The following is a 14,309-nucleotide window of genomic DNA, read 5'->3' as shown; positions in this document are numbered from 1 at the left end:
GATATGGTTAGAGAAGATGGACGCAGTTTAATCCATTCCTTACTTATTGCTCTTTTTTCTGTTGGTTTTATAAAGGCTTAAAAAAGACACTACAATCCAAACTCTTTAAATACCATGTATCACTCTTATTAGAGCCCCATGCACATGGCTTTATGAATCCAAAGTTGGGCAGGCCATAGTTATGATTGGTTAATTGCTGTTGGATGGCAGGGTTTGGGTCAATTCTTAATGTTTCACCTTCAACTTCAATCTGACTAGAGATCTAATCAGCCAACGTGATCAACAACACCTTAAAAACACATTACTGACATTTGAAATGCTAAAGAACAGTGGATGAATTGATACTGTACAGACATATTAATCTTATCCACTAAACAAGACATAGATTGCTAACATGAAACACACACGCACACACTTTCACACGCATACATGAATACATGAATAGTGACAGGTGCACAAACACATTAATCACTCTATGACCGAAAAAGATCTGCTGGGCTTACAGTGCCAGAGACTGAAGAGATCGGTAGTGACAGACGATGTGCGTGTGTGTGTGTGTGTGTGTGTGTGTGTGTGTGTGTGTGTGTGTGTGTGAGAGAGAAAGAGAGAGAGAGAGAGAGAGAGAGAGAGAGAGAGAGAGAGAGAGAGAGAGAGAGAGAGTGTGTGTACAGTGTATGTGTCTCAAATGTCTGAGTGTGTGTGTGTCTGTGTGTGTGTGTGAGTACAGGGTGTGGAGGAGAGTCATGGAGGTTGCAGGGGTTTTGTCCGCAGTGTGGCTCTGATATTTCAGAAGTGCTCAGAGTTAGGATTGTTACATAAACTGGCCTCTCTTCCTCCATCCGTCATTCCCTCTCTCTCTCTCTCTCTCTCTCTCTCTCTCTCTCTCTCTCTCTCTCTCTCTCTCTCTCTCACACACACACACACACACACACACACACACACACACACACACACACACACACACACACTTGGAATAAATTGGAAAATGATTACAGAATGCTCTGATTGATAATAACACACATAATCATCACTGACAGATGTTTAAAAAAAACAGTCACCGAGGAGTCACAGTCTTTTCTTGTCTCCACAAAACAGCATTTGAGGGGGAGGTGAAAACCCTCAATAGAGTTAAGTGAGCTTGTATTTGAGGGGTTGCTATTCTAATCCCTGGAGTCGAAGCTTAACTGTAAGGAACACATGACTGTTCCATTACTGCCAATATACTCTGGAGCAATGGGAAAAATACACTATAGTATAGTTAAAAAAGAACAAGTTACATCTTGTATTCAACATTTTATTTCTTCACATTTTTATTATTTTATCCTTAAACTACATCACTTTCAGTAGAAACCACCCAAAAACAAAATACTGTTGAATATGTCAATAAGAAAGACAGTGAAAAATTTAAACTAAGACTAATAAATTACCTTATTAAATATTTGTATTATTCATGAACACTAAACATGATTGTTCCCAACATGTAAATTCCCTCTCCTTCCCCTCCCTGTCAGTGGGAAATAACAGTCTGTTCATTCCTCCACAAAATGGAGGCTGCTTGGCATCACGAGTGGCAGTCCCAGAGTGCTTGTAGCCTATTAGTTCCCCTGCGCCTCATCACCGCTGCCTGGATGACAAGCACAACAAGCAGAGAGCTGCGAGCATCGTGCACAGACAGCGACACAATGTCACGTCTTGCCTCCTGGGAAGAATGGACGTCAGTGTGTGCGTGTGTGTGTGTGTGTGTGTGTGTGTGTGTGTGTGTGTGTGTGTTGGGGAGGAGAGGAAATAGATGGGGGTGTATTTGTATTTGAGTTTGTGACCGTATGTGCATGTTTGTGTGGGTGGGTATGTGTGTGTCTTACCAGTGTAACCGTGTGTGTGTGTGTGTGTTCGAGAGGGTGAGCTGACCCAGATCTGTTTATTAGCATCAGGAGGAGGGGGACGGCAGTCACTTAGAGCTTTGTGCCTGAGCAGTGAACTGTGCTCGTGCTTCATTGACACACCATCAAGCATCATACAGTAACACCACACACACACACACACACACACACACACACACACACAAACACACACATACCTAGACACACACACACACACACACACACACACACACACACTCACATGTACACAGACACACTTTCCTTCCTTCATCCTTTTCATCCTTTGCTCCAAAATATCTGTGCTATCCAGGAAATAAATCCACCCAGAAAAACACACTTTCTGCAATATTATAGACAGTTTATAAATTTAAGAAAAAAATATTTTTCTGAAATATTTTGTGTTGGACAGTTTGCCAAAATTCCAAACTACATTTCAATATAGCAGTAGATATTCAAATTAGAGAAGCATTTGTATATTGCTGGATGATTACATCAAATGAAAATACTGTGTCTTAAGCATTACTTTAGACAATAAATGACTCTTTAGGATTTTTATTAGAATCTAAAAGTTTTTTGGGGCAGAACGCTGCTTGTATAAAGATTTGTAGATTAATTGTGCTGTATTGAAGGGGTTTAACTAACAGTCAGGCTGGATGTTTGTGTATGAAATCCTCATTTAAATATTGTATTTCAGTTTGCTTTCTGAATATATTTATAGATATTCTAGTTTTAAAAACAAGGTAATTGGTAATTGATTCACCAAAATGGTGCACATGAAGGATTACAACTGCCGTGATGTAAAAAAAGGAAAATATTTTGTAAGAACAAAAGATGATTTGCACAAACTGGTGCTTCCATTTTTATTCAACAACGCAAGAGACCTTTTTAATACATACATCAGATTTATCTATGGCGTTAATTAAGTATTTTTCCTTGTACATTTGTTCATTAACTGACTACTGTAATACACATCAACAGCTATTCTTGATTTATTTGAGCATTGGGGAATACGTTCATGCAATTTAAAATTTAAAATCAGAGTGTGAGATCTCCAACATGAACATGTGCATAGACTGAATGTTGTGAACTGAAGCAGACTGGGATGTACAGTAGCTAAAATGTGCAGGTGTCCCACATCACCAGCTGAGGCTTCACTCGGTCAGGTTAGAATAACAGGATGGCAGACAGAAAGAAATCAGGGATCTCAGGGCCTGAGGGAAAATGTCTGTTCACATGGTTTAGATGTAGCTTCAAAACAGACTCATCCATTTCTAGCACGTTTATTCAGTTGACCCCTGATGTGAGGTGATGAGTGATTAGAAAAAAATGGCAGTAAGACTTGAAACATCTCTTTTAGTTTGCAAACAGATTGGAAATGGATCTGTAGAGAAACGTTAGGCTATTTTTAATTTTTTATGGCTGTATCATTCCTTTATATGGATCCTTTGGGTTCTTCACTAAAATGTGAAATGTGCTGCACAGCATGAGTTCTCACCAACTGGCCAAACAACGATTTAGGGAGATACATTAAAATGTACAATTTTCTACATAGGAGTTTTAAATTTAAACAATATTTTGATAATTTCTGATGTTTGGAGTAAGTGGAGAGCAGGGCCGCCTTTCAATCAGAGGGTCAGCGGTTCGATCCCCAGCTCTTGCTCTGCTAGTCTCATGTCAATGTGTCCTTGAGCAAGACACTTAACCCCAAAATTGCTCCCGTAGCTGCGTCTACGGTGTGAAGATGGATACTGAATTGTAAGTCGCTTTGGATAAAAGCATCTGCTAAATGACTGTAATGTAATGTAATGTAATGTTTCTATACAGTCGGACTATAATAATAAACAGGCCCTTTCCCTACCCAATAATCCACCAGGATAAATCAGTGTTTCTCATTTCTTACATAAAGTGTAGCACGACCTCTGGTGGCAAAAGGTAGACATATTCAAAATGAACCTTTATTGTAATAACAGCAATTAACTGGACGGCAAATGTGGTCTACATGAAGACGTACTCTGAACGAATGCAATGGGTGAGAATTACAATTCTGCAATTGTATTAAAGTATCTTTAGTAAAAGACAATAAAAATGCTTTTGTATATCGGCTGCCATCCATTAGAACGTACCGTAGGAGTCTACCCATTGCTTCTGTCAGGCAGAGCGCATCGAAATGGCACCTGAGTGGACACCATCCCATAATGTCTAGCGCCGTCTGCTGTTACCCTCCAACTTCGCAGCTCCGGTTACATACAGATACGAAATACGTTAATGTTACACACCTTAGTTGAAAAGCAGATAAACAGGGAGTGTTTCATTAAAAAAAATGTTTGCCACATTTGTATTGTTAAAACAGCAAAGCCAAAGCGTGTGTTTTATTCAAGTCGTTCATATTAAATATATGTATTTTTTTAATCTTTTAAGTGCTACTCGTATTTTAATTTTTGTAATACATATTGCTATATACAGATTTAATGCATGTAAGTTGGAACAGTTCATTTAAAAACAATCGGGAACAATAAGTCGGCCACACCGAGACTTCACCCGGCTGTATTTTGCAGTGACACACTTCTAAAATGGCTTCCAAACAGGAACCGGTCTATCAAATTTTCTCATTTCAGGACTGTAAAACCTCCCCCGACCCGATTTTTGAACTCCCCGCCCAGTGCCTGACCCCTCCATCGGCCCCTATAGTGATAGATAACGGCTCCTTCCAGACCCGGGCCGGCTGGGCGGCTCCAGCGGCGGAGTTCGACTCTCCGCGGCTGCTCTTCAAGTCGGTGGCGGCGCGCAGCAGAGGGGCCGCCCGCAGCGAGACCCAGATCGGTAACGATATCCCAAACCTGGAGCCGCTGCGGTGGCTGCTGAAGAGCCAGTTTGACCGAAACGTGGTGGTCAACTTCGAGATCCAGGAGCTCATGTTTGACTATGTGTTCACTCACTTGGGCATCGGCTCAGAGGTTAGTGGTGGACGGTGACTGATGTGTCCGCTGCGGCCAACATTTACATCATCCACGTGCTTTCTTCACGCTAACAACATTGGGTTGGATTTGAAATGAGCTATTTTTATTATGTCATTTATTTTCATTGTAATGCCTTTTCAAAAACAGTTGTTCAAGTTGAATTCGTTTCTACACTTTAACACAGAGAAATGTGACGTCATCTTTCGTCTACAGTTTGCTTTGTGTATTTATGTGCTCAGATTGTACATTATTTTCACTACTCAGACACTGAATGCATATGAACCAATTCTAATGGTAGCAATGTGTTCTTTAATTTGATAACAATTTGCATTATACTGTATATATATATATATTATGTCTGTAAATTAATTGGTCAATATAATATTTTACAATTTGTAGAAATTATCTATTAGCCCAACTGTTTTAGCAAAAGTAAAAATGGATTTTCAGCTTCACAATTGATATGACTTAATGAAAATGGTGTCAAACCATTTAAGTGTGTTAATGGCTGAAAGGCAACAGACTCTCCTCCTTTCCTTAACTACTAATGTCAGGGATGCACATTAAAGGAGGAAAGAACAGATCACAAATCTTTCTAATGAATATAGAAAGGTATATCCCATGTTTTATGTAGGAAACTTAGATGTGTTTTAATTACAGGCTGGTAATATGTATCCCTTTCTGTTTTATATGCAATGTCAAACTAACTCGCCATGACCTCCAGTTTATCAACCAGCATTCCTTTCTCCATGCATTTCTAGGACAGCGTGGCACATCCCATTGTGCTGACTGAGGCGCCCTGCAACCCGCTGCACTGTCGGCAGATGATGTCAGAGTTGCTCTTTGAGTGCTACCACGTCCCGTACGTCTCCTACGGCGTGGACAGTTTGTACAGTTTCTACAACAATAACACTCAAAGGACCCTCCAGCCGCCACACACCGGCATCGTCCTGTCCTCCGGGTACCACTGTTCTCACATCCTGCCGGTTATCGGCGGCAGGTGAGGATTTACAGACGACTGCTTCATGCACGTGTTTTGCACAGTCTGTTCTGTAGAGTCTAACTTTGATATGGTTTTGATTCAAGGTTTGATGCGGTGAACTGTAAGCGTGTAAACATGGCTGGGAGTCAGGCAGCGTCCTACCTGCAGCGCCTTCTCCAGCTGAAATACCCGGGTCACCTCGCCGCCATCACACTTAGCCGCGTGGAGGAGCTGCTGCATGAACACAGTTACACTGCTGTGGATTACCAAGAAGGTACGTCATGTCAGTGCGAGCGTACATGTATGTTGATACACTTAGAGCTTCTCCGGGCAAGTTCACAAAATCTGTTTAAGTTTTAGAATAGTTGAAGACATTTATCTTAAGTAACATTAATAAACTCCACACCGACATGAATTTTCTCCTAAACCCTTTCTTACTTGATGTTGCACTTTCCCTCTTTGTTGCGTTCTCCACAGAGCTGGAAAAGTGGCGCAGCCCAGAGTTTTACGAGAGGGAGGTTCACCGTATGCAGCTCCCCTTCTCGGGTAAGGTGCCGGGCGGCTGTGTGAGTGTGGAGGAGAGGCAGGAGAGACGAGCTCAGCAGCTTCGACGGCTTCAGGAGATCAACGCTCGTCGCCGGGAGGAGAAGCTGCTGCAGGACCAAGAGAGGCTGGACAGACTTCTAGCAGTACAGGCAAGGGGCCCATTGCATCATTTGCTGTTTATTCTAAAGCCTTTTAGTTTTTTTTGGCATTGATATGCATACAACTTAACATACAGTAGGGAAGACTTTTTGATCCCTTTGCATCCGATGATTACAAATAGACAAACTACAAAAAAGGCTAATTGTTCTGCTGAGGAATGATTGTGCTCACTACAACTGTAACTTTAAAACATCTGAAATACAATGTAGCTCTAACTAAATACGATTTGATTCTAAAACACAGCAGGTGTGTGCTTCACAGTGATCAAAGAGTTTGTTTGTGTGCAGGAACTGCTGGAGGACGGCCTGTTGGATCACTTTCATAAGAGCCTGGTGGAGCTCAACATGGACTCGGCCGAGGAGCTGCAGTCGTACATCAACAAACTGCAGCTGGCTGTGGAGCAGGGCAGACAGAAGCTGCTGCATAGCGACGGAGCGGAGGGAAAGACTGAGGTGGGTGTTACTCCACCAATTCAGAGAGAAACAGAATCAGGAAATCTTGATTTGTTGTTAACTTGTAAGTACCTTCTCCGCATTTTTGAGGCTGTGTGTCCGACAAAACATTTGGATAGTTAAAAATGTATTGTAAGGTGACCATAATTAGAGTTATTAATTACAACTGTGTTTACCCTGCGATGACATGTCAAAATGGCTGCTGTGAAAAAGTCCTATAAGGAAGCAAAGCTCACACTGTATTCTCCCCAAAAGTAATGACAGCGGGCGATCGACTTGGGAACCGCCAAGCTGAGGTCACATTCAAATGTACCAATTATTAATTATCTCTGCATGTCATCGGCGTGAATGTGCTGCGGGGCGTCACTGGATCCGTCCTTGTTTGCTGCGGTCGATGTGCTGTGGCTGACATGAAGCCTGAGGCTGTTCTGTTGCCCTCTGCCAGGTGTCTGAGCTGGAGCAGCCGATGGACGAGGGAGATGGAGTGGCGCTGATTGATTCTGACTTCCCCGAGGACACGCTGCCAGAGAAACCTGCTAATGTGGTTCAGGTAGTGGCACAGAGACACTGGAGGCTCCCAGACAAGATACTTAGATCCTCATTAATGCTGCGCAGACAATTACCCGCCAGTTTACTGTGTGGCAGAGTGTGTTAGAAAAACTTTTTCGGGTTGTTTCTGTAAGGGAACTAGCAAACTTTGCTAAAAAGACGATGCATTTGGTACCACACAAAATTAACTTTTGTCTCATCTCCAGCCCGTGTTCAACATGGCAGAGTACCACCAGCTGTTTGTGGGGACGGAGCGTCTCCGGTGTCCAGAGATCCTGTTCCAGCCTTCGCCAATCGGAGAGGACCAGATGGGACTGATGGAGACGCTGCAGTACGTCCTTGCCAGGTAATGATAAACCAATGCGAACATACACATGGATCACGCACATTGTCTTTTTTTTTTCTCACTAATGCCCGTTCAAAACATTCTTGTTCAGAACACATACACTGCTCAAAAAAATTAAAGGAACACTTTGAAAACACATCAGATCTCAATGTGAAAAAAAATTATGTCGGATATCTATACTGATATGGACAGTTTAATGTCTTAGGATTGAAAGGATGCCACATCTTTTGATGGAAATAAAAGTTTCATCCTACAGAGGGCTTCATTTTATAGACACTCTGAAAATCAAAGTGAAAAAATTATGTGGCAGGCTAGTCCATTTTGCCAAAATTCAATTTCTGCTACTCAAAATGCTTCTCAATATCTTGTGTGGCCCCCACGTGCTTGTATGCATGCTTGACAACGTCGCGGCATGCTCCTAATGAGATGACGGATGGTGTCTTGTGGGATGTCCTCCCAGATCTGTCTAAGGGCATCAGTGAGCTCCTGTAAAGTCTGAGGAGCAACCTGGCGGCGTCTGATGGACCGAAACATAATGTCCCAGAGGTGTTCTATCGGGTTTAGGTCAGGAGATCGTGAGGGCCATTCAACTGTATCAATTCCTTCATCCTCCAGGTACTGCCTGCATACTCTTGCCACGTAAGGCCGGGCATTGTCGTGCATCAGGAGGAACCCAGGACCTACTGCACCAGCGTAGGGTCTGACCATGGGTTCAAGGATTTCATCCTGATACCTAATGGCAGTCAGACTGCCGTTCTCTAGCCCGTAGAGGTCTGTGCGTCCCTCCATGGATATGCCTCCCCAGACCATCACTGACCCACCACCAAACCGGTCATGCTGAATGATGTTGCAGGCAGCATAGCGTTCTCCTTGGCTTCTCCAGACCCTTTCACGTCTATCACAGGTGCTCAGGGTGAACCTGCTCTCATCTGTGAAAAGCACAGGGCGCCAGTGGTGGACATGCCAATTCTGGTGTTCTATAGCAAATGCCAATCGAGCTCCACGGTGCTGGGCGGTGAGCACAGGGCACACTAAAGGACGTCGGTCCTGCTGATGGGTTGAGGACCTTCTACGGCCCTGTCCAGCTCTTCTAGAGTAACTGCCTGTCTCCTGGAATCTCCTCCATGTTCTGGAGATTGTGCTGGGAGACACATCAAATCTCCTTGCAACGGCACACATGGATGTGCCATCCTGGAGGAGTTGGACAATCTGTGCAACTTCTGTAGGGTTAAGAAATCGCCTCATGCTCCCAGTAGTGATAATGAATAGCTAAAGCCAACACTAGTGGAAAACCAGTCAAACAGATCAAGAGGGAGAAACTAGAATTGGCCTCCACATGCAAAACCAGTCCTGTTTTGGGGGTCATCTCATTGTTGCCCCTCTAGTGCGCCTGTTGTTAATTCCATCAACACCAATGCAGCTGAAACTGATTAACAACCCCCTCTGCTACTTACCTGACCAGATCATTATCAGAGAAGTGCATTTGAATTCATGCCATACCCTGATAAAAGATTGTTCCTTTAATTTTTTTGAGCAGTGTAGGTAGTCAATAGTTTTACCATTTACTATTGATACATTAGTATTAATGTCTTTCTTATGTCCTCTGTGCCACATACAGGTACACACCAGAGCAGCAGGAGGCGCTGGTGAGCAATGTGTTTCTGACTGGAGGGAACATGCAGTACCCCGGTATGAAGGAGAGAGTGGAGAGAGAACTGCTGGCTATGAGGCCCTTCCAGTCACACTTCAAGGTACATGGTCCTTTTTTAATACCCTATTTAGCATTACACATTCCTACTTCACGTGTTTCAGAGGTTGACCAGTAAAGATAGATATTGCCTTTATGGTTTTATGGGATTTTGTGTGAAAAATGCATGTACTCCCGCAACTTACACTAAAAATGGGAACCAGTTAACCAGGCTTTACTGCCCAAATACTCCAGATGAAATCTTGTACATACATTTGAACTCTGACTGATTCCGTCCCAGGTGAGAATGGCGTCTCGGCCGGCCCTGGACGCCTGGTACGGGGCGAGACACTGGGCCTTGCAGCATCTACCTAGTGGAGAGGGAGGAGCAGCAGAGGGATGGATCAGCAGGCAGGAGTACGAGGAGAAAGGGGGCGAGTACCTGAGCGAGCACTGTGCTTCTAACATCTTTGTTCCCATGAAGATCACCAAACCAGTTCCCGCTCGCCCCACCGAGCCCTCTGTTACCACACTGACATCTACCGGAGCTTCTGCTGCTGTCACCGCGGTCACGTCTGACCTGCCTCCCTGCTGTTCTACTGTTGCTGCTAACGTTACTTTGGTTTCCTCCTAAACTGGGATCTCCGTTATCATTGAGTCTCTGAGGGACTTTGAGGGACTCAAAAAAAACAAAACGGTGGTCCTCCCCACACATGATTGTAACAGCAATTAATCAGTTGTGTCTACTATCAGGCCTTTCTCTGTCGAAATTTAAAGAAGCACACCACCAAACAACCATCATTTCAGGAATGTAAGGTGCATTAGCTGTAGCTGTTTACATAGAACTTTTCCTTCTTTTTTTTTTTTTTTACCAACAGGGGAAATGGGAATAGACTTCCTGTCCGTTCTCAATCTTCATCCATTGGTTTTTGTTCTCCTGTGACTTTTGTAACTTCTGACTGGAACTTTGTTGGAAATACAGCTTTGTTTTGTTTCCATGATGCTTGGCGAAACCACAAGAGGCCATTCATATTGAATGGTCATCTAATGAATGATCTTTAAAGGTCTAGTGGGAGTATTTCGTAGACGATGTAAATAGCATTTGTTGTTTGTATGTTTTTAAGAAAATATATTTTCACTGATTGAAAGAGCTGTTTTCTTTTATTTGTATTGCAGATTGAGATGAAAGTCAGGCAGCTGTCTGATGCCACTGGTTACAGATGAAAAGTCTATACAGTCTCCATTCCTCAGTCCTGTCGTTTTGCCTTTTACTGAAGCTCACTTTAAAACCAAGTTTGGTTTAATTCCCTAGGTTTTATCTACAATTTAGGAGAGTAGATTTATTTATTTTGTCCACATGACTATGAATGTCCAGCGATTTAGTCTGAAAAATGCACTTTGCAGTTTCCCAAAGCATCTTCAAATGCTTGTTTGAAGAATTGTCAGGTGACTTGCAGGTGTGTTTGCTGCACTGTACTGTTTCTTTGTTGGTCCACATTATTAACCCAGCAGACCTCTGTGGTCTAATAGTATTATGTGGTGATGAACTGTGCCACAGCTCGGGGTTCAAACCGTCTGCCAGCTTGTTCTGTTTCTCCTCAAGCAACGCACACACACACACACACACACACACACACACACACACACACACACACACACACACACACACACACACACACACACACACACACACACACACACACACACACACAACCCTGGTTTCCACAGCAGGGCAGAGCGAGGCTAATCAGAGCCAAAGCAGGCCTGTGACTGCAGGGTGATTGGCTCAAATTTAACAAGAGGGATTAAAAGGGGGGAAAAACAAGGTAATCTTTTATGTGTAAAAACAAGTAAACAGGATTAATTTCTATGGCTACACTACATTTCAGTAAGACTTTCTTAATGATATTTAGAGGAAAAAAAACTGCAGGTGGGAACTCAAAGAAGACAATGGATGATGTGTTTTCTAACCCTTTCAGCTGACTTCGTGTTTGGCTAATGGGGGATGCCAATGTGTGGCTTTTGGTTTGTTGTACAGCATTAACAAGCAGTTGGTGAATAATCTCTTACGGTTTATATTTGGTATTTACAATATTATGTGGCTATGATCCGTGTTGGCCTGGTGCTTCTGAGCCCTTCAAGATATGTCGCCGCTCAAACTAAAAAAAACAAACATGCGATGGGTGGTCATGGTGCCCACTTTTATGCATGTTCATACCTGCTTTCAGCTCCTCCGCCACTACCACCTTGCCAGATGTCAGCGAGGAACAAGTCAAATTTACTGCTAGGGCCAATATGTGTCATCATTAGCTTTCCAAATAAATGCTCTACCAAACAGCTCATGGGATACTGTAGGTATATCTGCACCGTATTGGACCTGAGTTGGCACTGCTTGTGCCATAGTGTTGGCTAGTGTCCAATTAGGAGGATTTATCTGTGAGCTCTGTGCTGCAGGTCAGCAGGAGCAGCAGGCAGGGCTGAGCTCATGTCACACAGTCCTGTGTCAGAAGGGAGGAGAAAATAAGGAGCCAGAGTTGGCGGTGTGACAGATGCACAATGAGGGATTATATAATGGCTGGACAATCGTATTTCATCTTATTTTTCCTGTGTAAAACTGGGGCCTGCATGTCACACATTCTGAATAATTCTGGAGGAAACAATATGATCCACTTATTTTGTTCTTGTTTTGATGGTTACAGAGTTTAAAATAGCCTGTTGACAGAATGTCCTGTTGGCACAGTTACACAAGGTGAAGACATGTTGAAATCCAATACAACCTTTGTTGCAGACAACCACCACCTTCTCTCCATGCTTCCTGTCTCTCTTCACTCTGCACAAGGAGAAAAAAAAAACTTTTGCAGACTATCACTAACATAGTGTTGTGTTCAAGGGTGGGAAACCTGTGAGGGATCAGGCCCTTGTTTCTAGTGACTTCTAGTTGGATGGGGCGCCTGCACAGTGGGGAGTGAAAATGGGGCTATAGCTTGAACCTAATACGCGTGATGCCTTACTGGTGAAGCTCATTGTGTTTGAGATGATTTGTTACTTTTTTTTCTACTGCAGCTCAAAGGGCTGCAACATTATAAACTGGACATGGACAAGTGTTGCATCATTACCGAACAATCATTATTCTTTGGTAAGATTTCACGTATTGTTTACAGGGATTGCTGTTAAAGGGATATTCCACTCAAAGTCATTTGATTATAAAACACTCTACTCCTTTGGTCTTGAAACGTGTCTATAAAAGGTTTGTAGTTGCCCTCACAAAAAACAAAGGTTTACACAGTGGAAAAAAGTACCAACATACCCATAGAAACTAATCAATAATAATCAATCATTTCTGCAGCATAATCCACTTCACTATTGCTCACCCATATGCTTTCCACTGCTGCACAGGTAGGAGGAAGGAAATACAGAGATACGGAAGAAGTGCATTTATCCATATCTTTGACATTTTATTATTTATTTTGAACATATTTAAATGATTTTGAACATGAATAGCATTTGCTTTAAGTAGAAAAGTTGAATATGTCAGAGGAGCTGTTTGAGAAGTTTCTGTAGATGTCTTAATACTGTTTTACTTCTGTGAAAACGTGTCACTACTGCATCCTTTGTAAGTGACGTGAATCCAGCACAAACTTTTCAGAGCCACCTGTCAAACCTACAGGGGGTCCAGTAGGTGCTTCTTACTGAGAAGGTTGATTTTGGATGAAGTTACTCTTTAAAGTAGCTGTGAAACAGTGGTTAAATGTGTTCCAGTTATTGTCCAATGATTAGTCCACCTGGCTACACACACACACACACACACACACACACATATTTAACAGAATGGGAGGTTGTTGCATTGACCTTAGTTTAGCTAAGTTGAGCCTCCCATTAATTAGCTAAAATGAAGTAATAGTGTTAATGTGAAGGTGACATTGTTATTCTGCTCCTCAGGCATCATCATGTTATGTTTTCATCTCTCTGGGTTAGCTGATAATCATACAGAGCTAATCTCCAGGCTGAATCACAAGTGAAGCACTTGCTGGGAAAACTTTTCCTTGGATTTACACACAATTTTAAAAAAGTCAGCTGCATAACACTGAGACTTCTTTTGTAATTAATGGTCAACAAGCTGAGTTGTTTCTAAACTCTCTGTATGTCAAAGTGTATCTAGGTCAATGAATGTGCGGATTGGGCTTTTGAAAAGTGTTTAATGGGTACAATACTGGAGATTGTGGTGCATAATTATGTTTTGGATTACAACCTGTCTTTAGTTGCCAACACAATCAGCCAGAATACAAAGGGATCGCTTCTCTGAGTGTTTTTGAAGAGGACACAACTTGCAAAGTTTGGTATCAATCATTGTTTTTTGCATTATTTATTCTTACCAATAGTTTACTGAACATTTGTTTAACTTTATTACTGAGAAACAAGTACTTCAATTGCAGCTCCATTTAAAGGTTTCTCTTTGGTGTAGCAGATTTCAGTTCAACTGTGTTTTTTGGGGATGTGTACTGAATACATCTTTACGGATATGATTAGGCCAACTGAAGAGGCCCTTAGAATATAGATATTCCCCAGCGGCCTTTTGAAAGGACACAGTGTTTGTATGCTTTTCCATTTCCTCCAGTCAGCTCCCAAAGGGTCGAAAGTCTTCAAAATGCAGTAAAGGAAATGAGGGAGACAAGGCCTTTGAGCTTCTTCTGATTAAACACTGTGATATGAGCATCAAATGTCTCTGTGCTGGATATTTAATGAATATTTAC

At 42.5% G+C, this 14,309-nt stretch overlaps 1 protein-coding gene across 1 annotated transcript; it reads left to right on the top strand.

Annotated features, from left to right (window-relative positions):
- Positions 1-4,444: 4,444 nt before the first annotated feature.
- On the top strand, positions 4,445-10,903 carry actr5 (actin related protein 5). Its single transcript, XM_068733780.1, has 9 exons — positions 4,445-4,834; positions 5,599-5,837; positions 5,924-6,093; positions 6,297-6,514; positions 6,812-6,976; positions 7,422-7,526; positions 7,732-7,871; positions 9,490-9,622; positions 9,860-10,903. Exons 1-9 carry the CDS (start codon positions 4,451-4,453, stop codon positions 10,190-10,192), a joined length of 1,887 nt encoding a protein of 628 aa, XP_068589881.1. The 5' UTR covers positions 4,445-4,450; the 3' UTR covers positions 10,193-10,903.
- Positions 10,904-14,309: the final 3,406 nt, after the last annotated feature.

Source organism: Cebidichthys violaceus, unplaced genomic scaffold (assembly GCF_023349555.1).
Source record: "Cebidichthys violaceus isolate CVI_PGR_0920_01 unplaced genomic scaffold, fCebVio1.0.p SCAF_6, whole genome shotgun sequence".
NCBI classification, from domain to species: domain Eukaryota; kingdom Metazoa; phylum Chordata; class Actinopteri; order Perciformes; family Stichaeidae; genus Cebidichthys; species Cebidichthys violaceus.
This window is presented reverse-complemented; position numbering and strand designations above follow the sequence as displayed.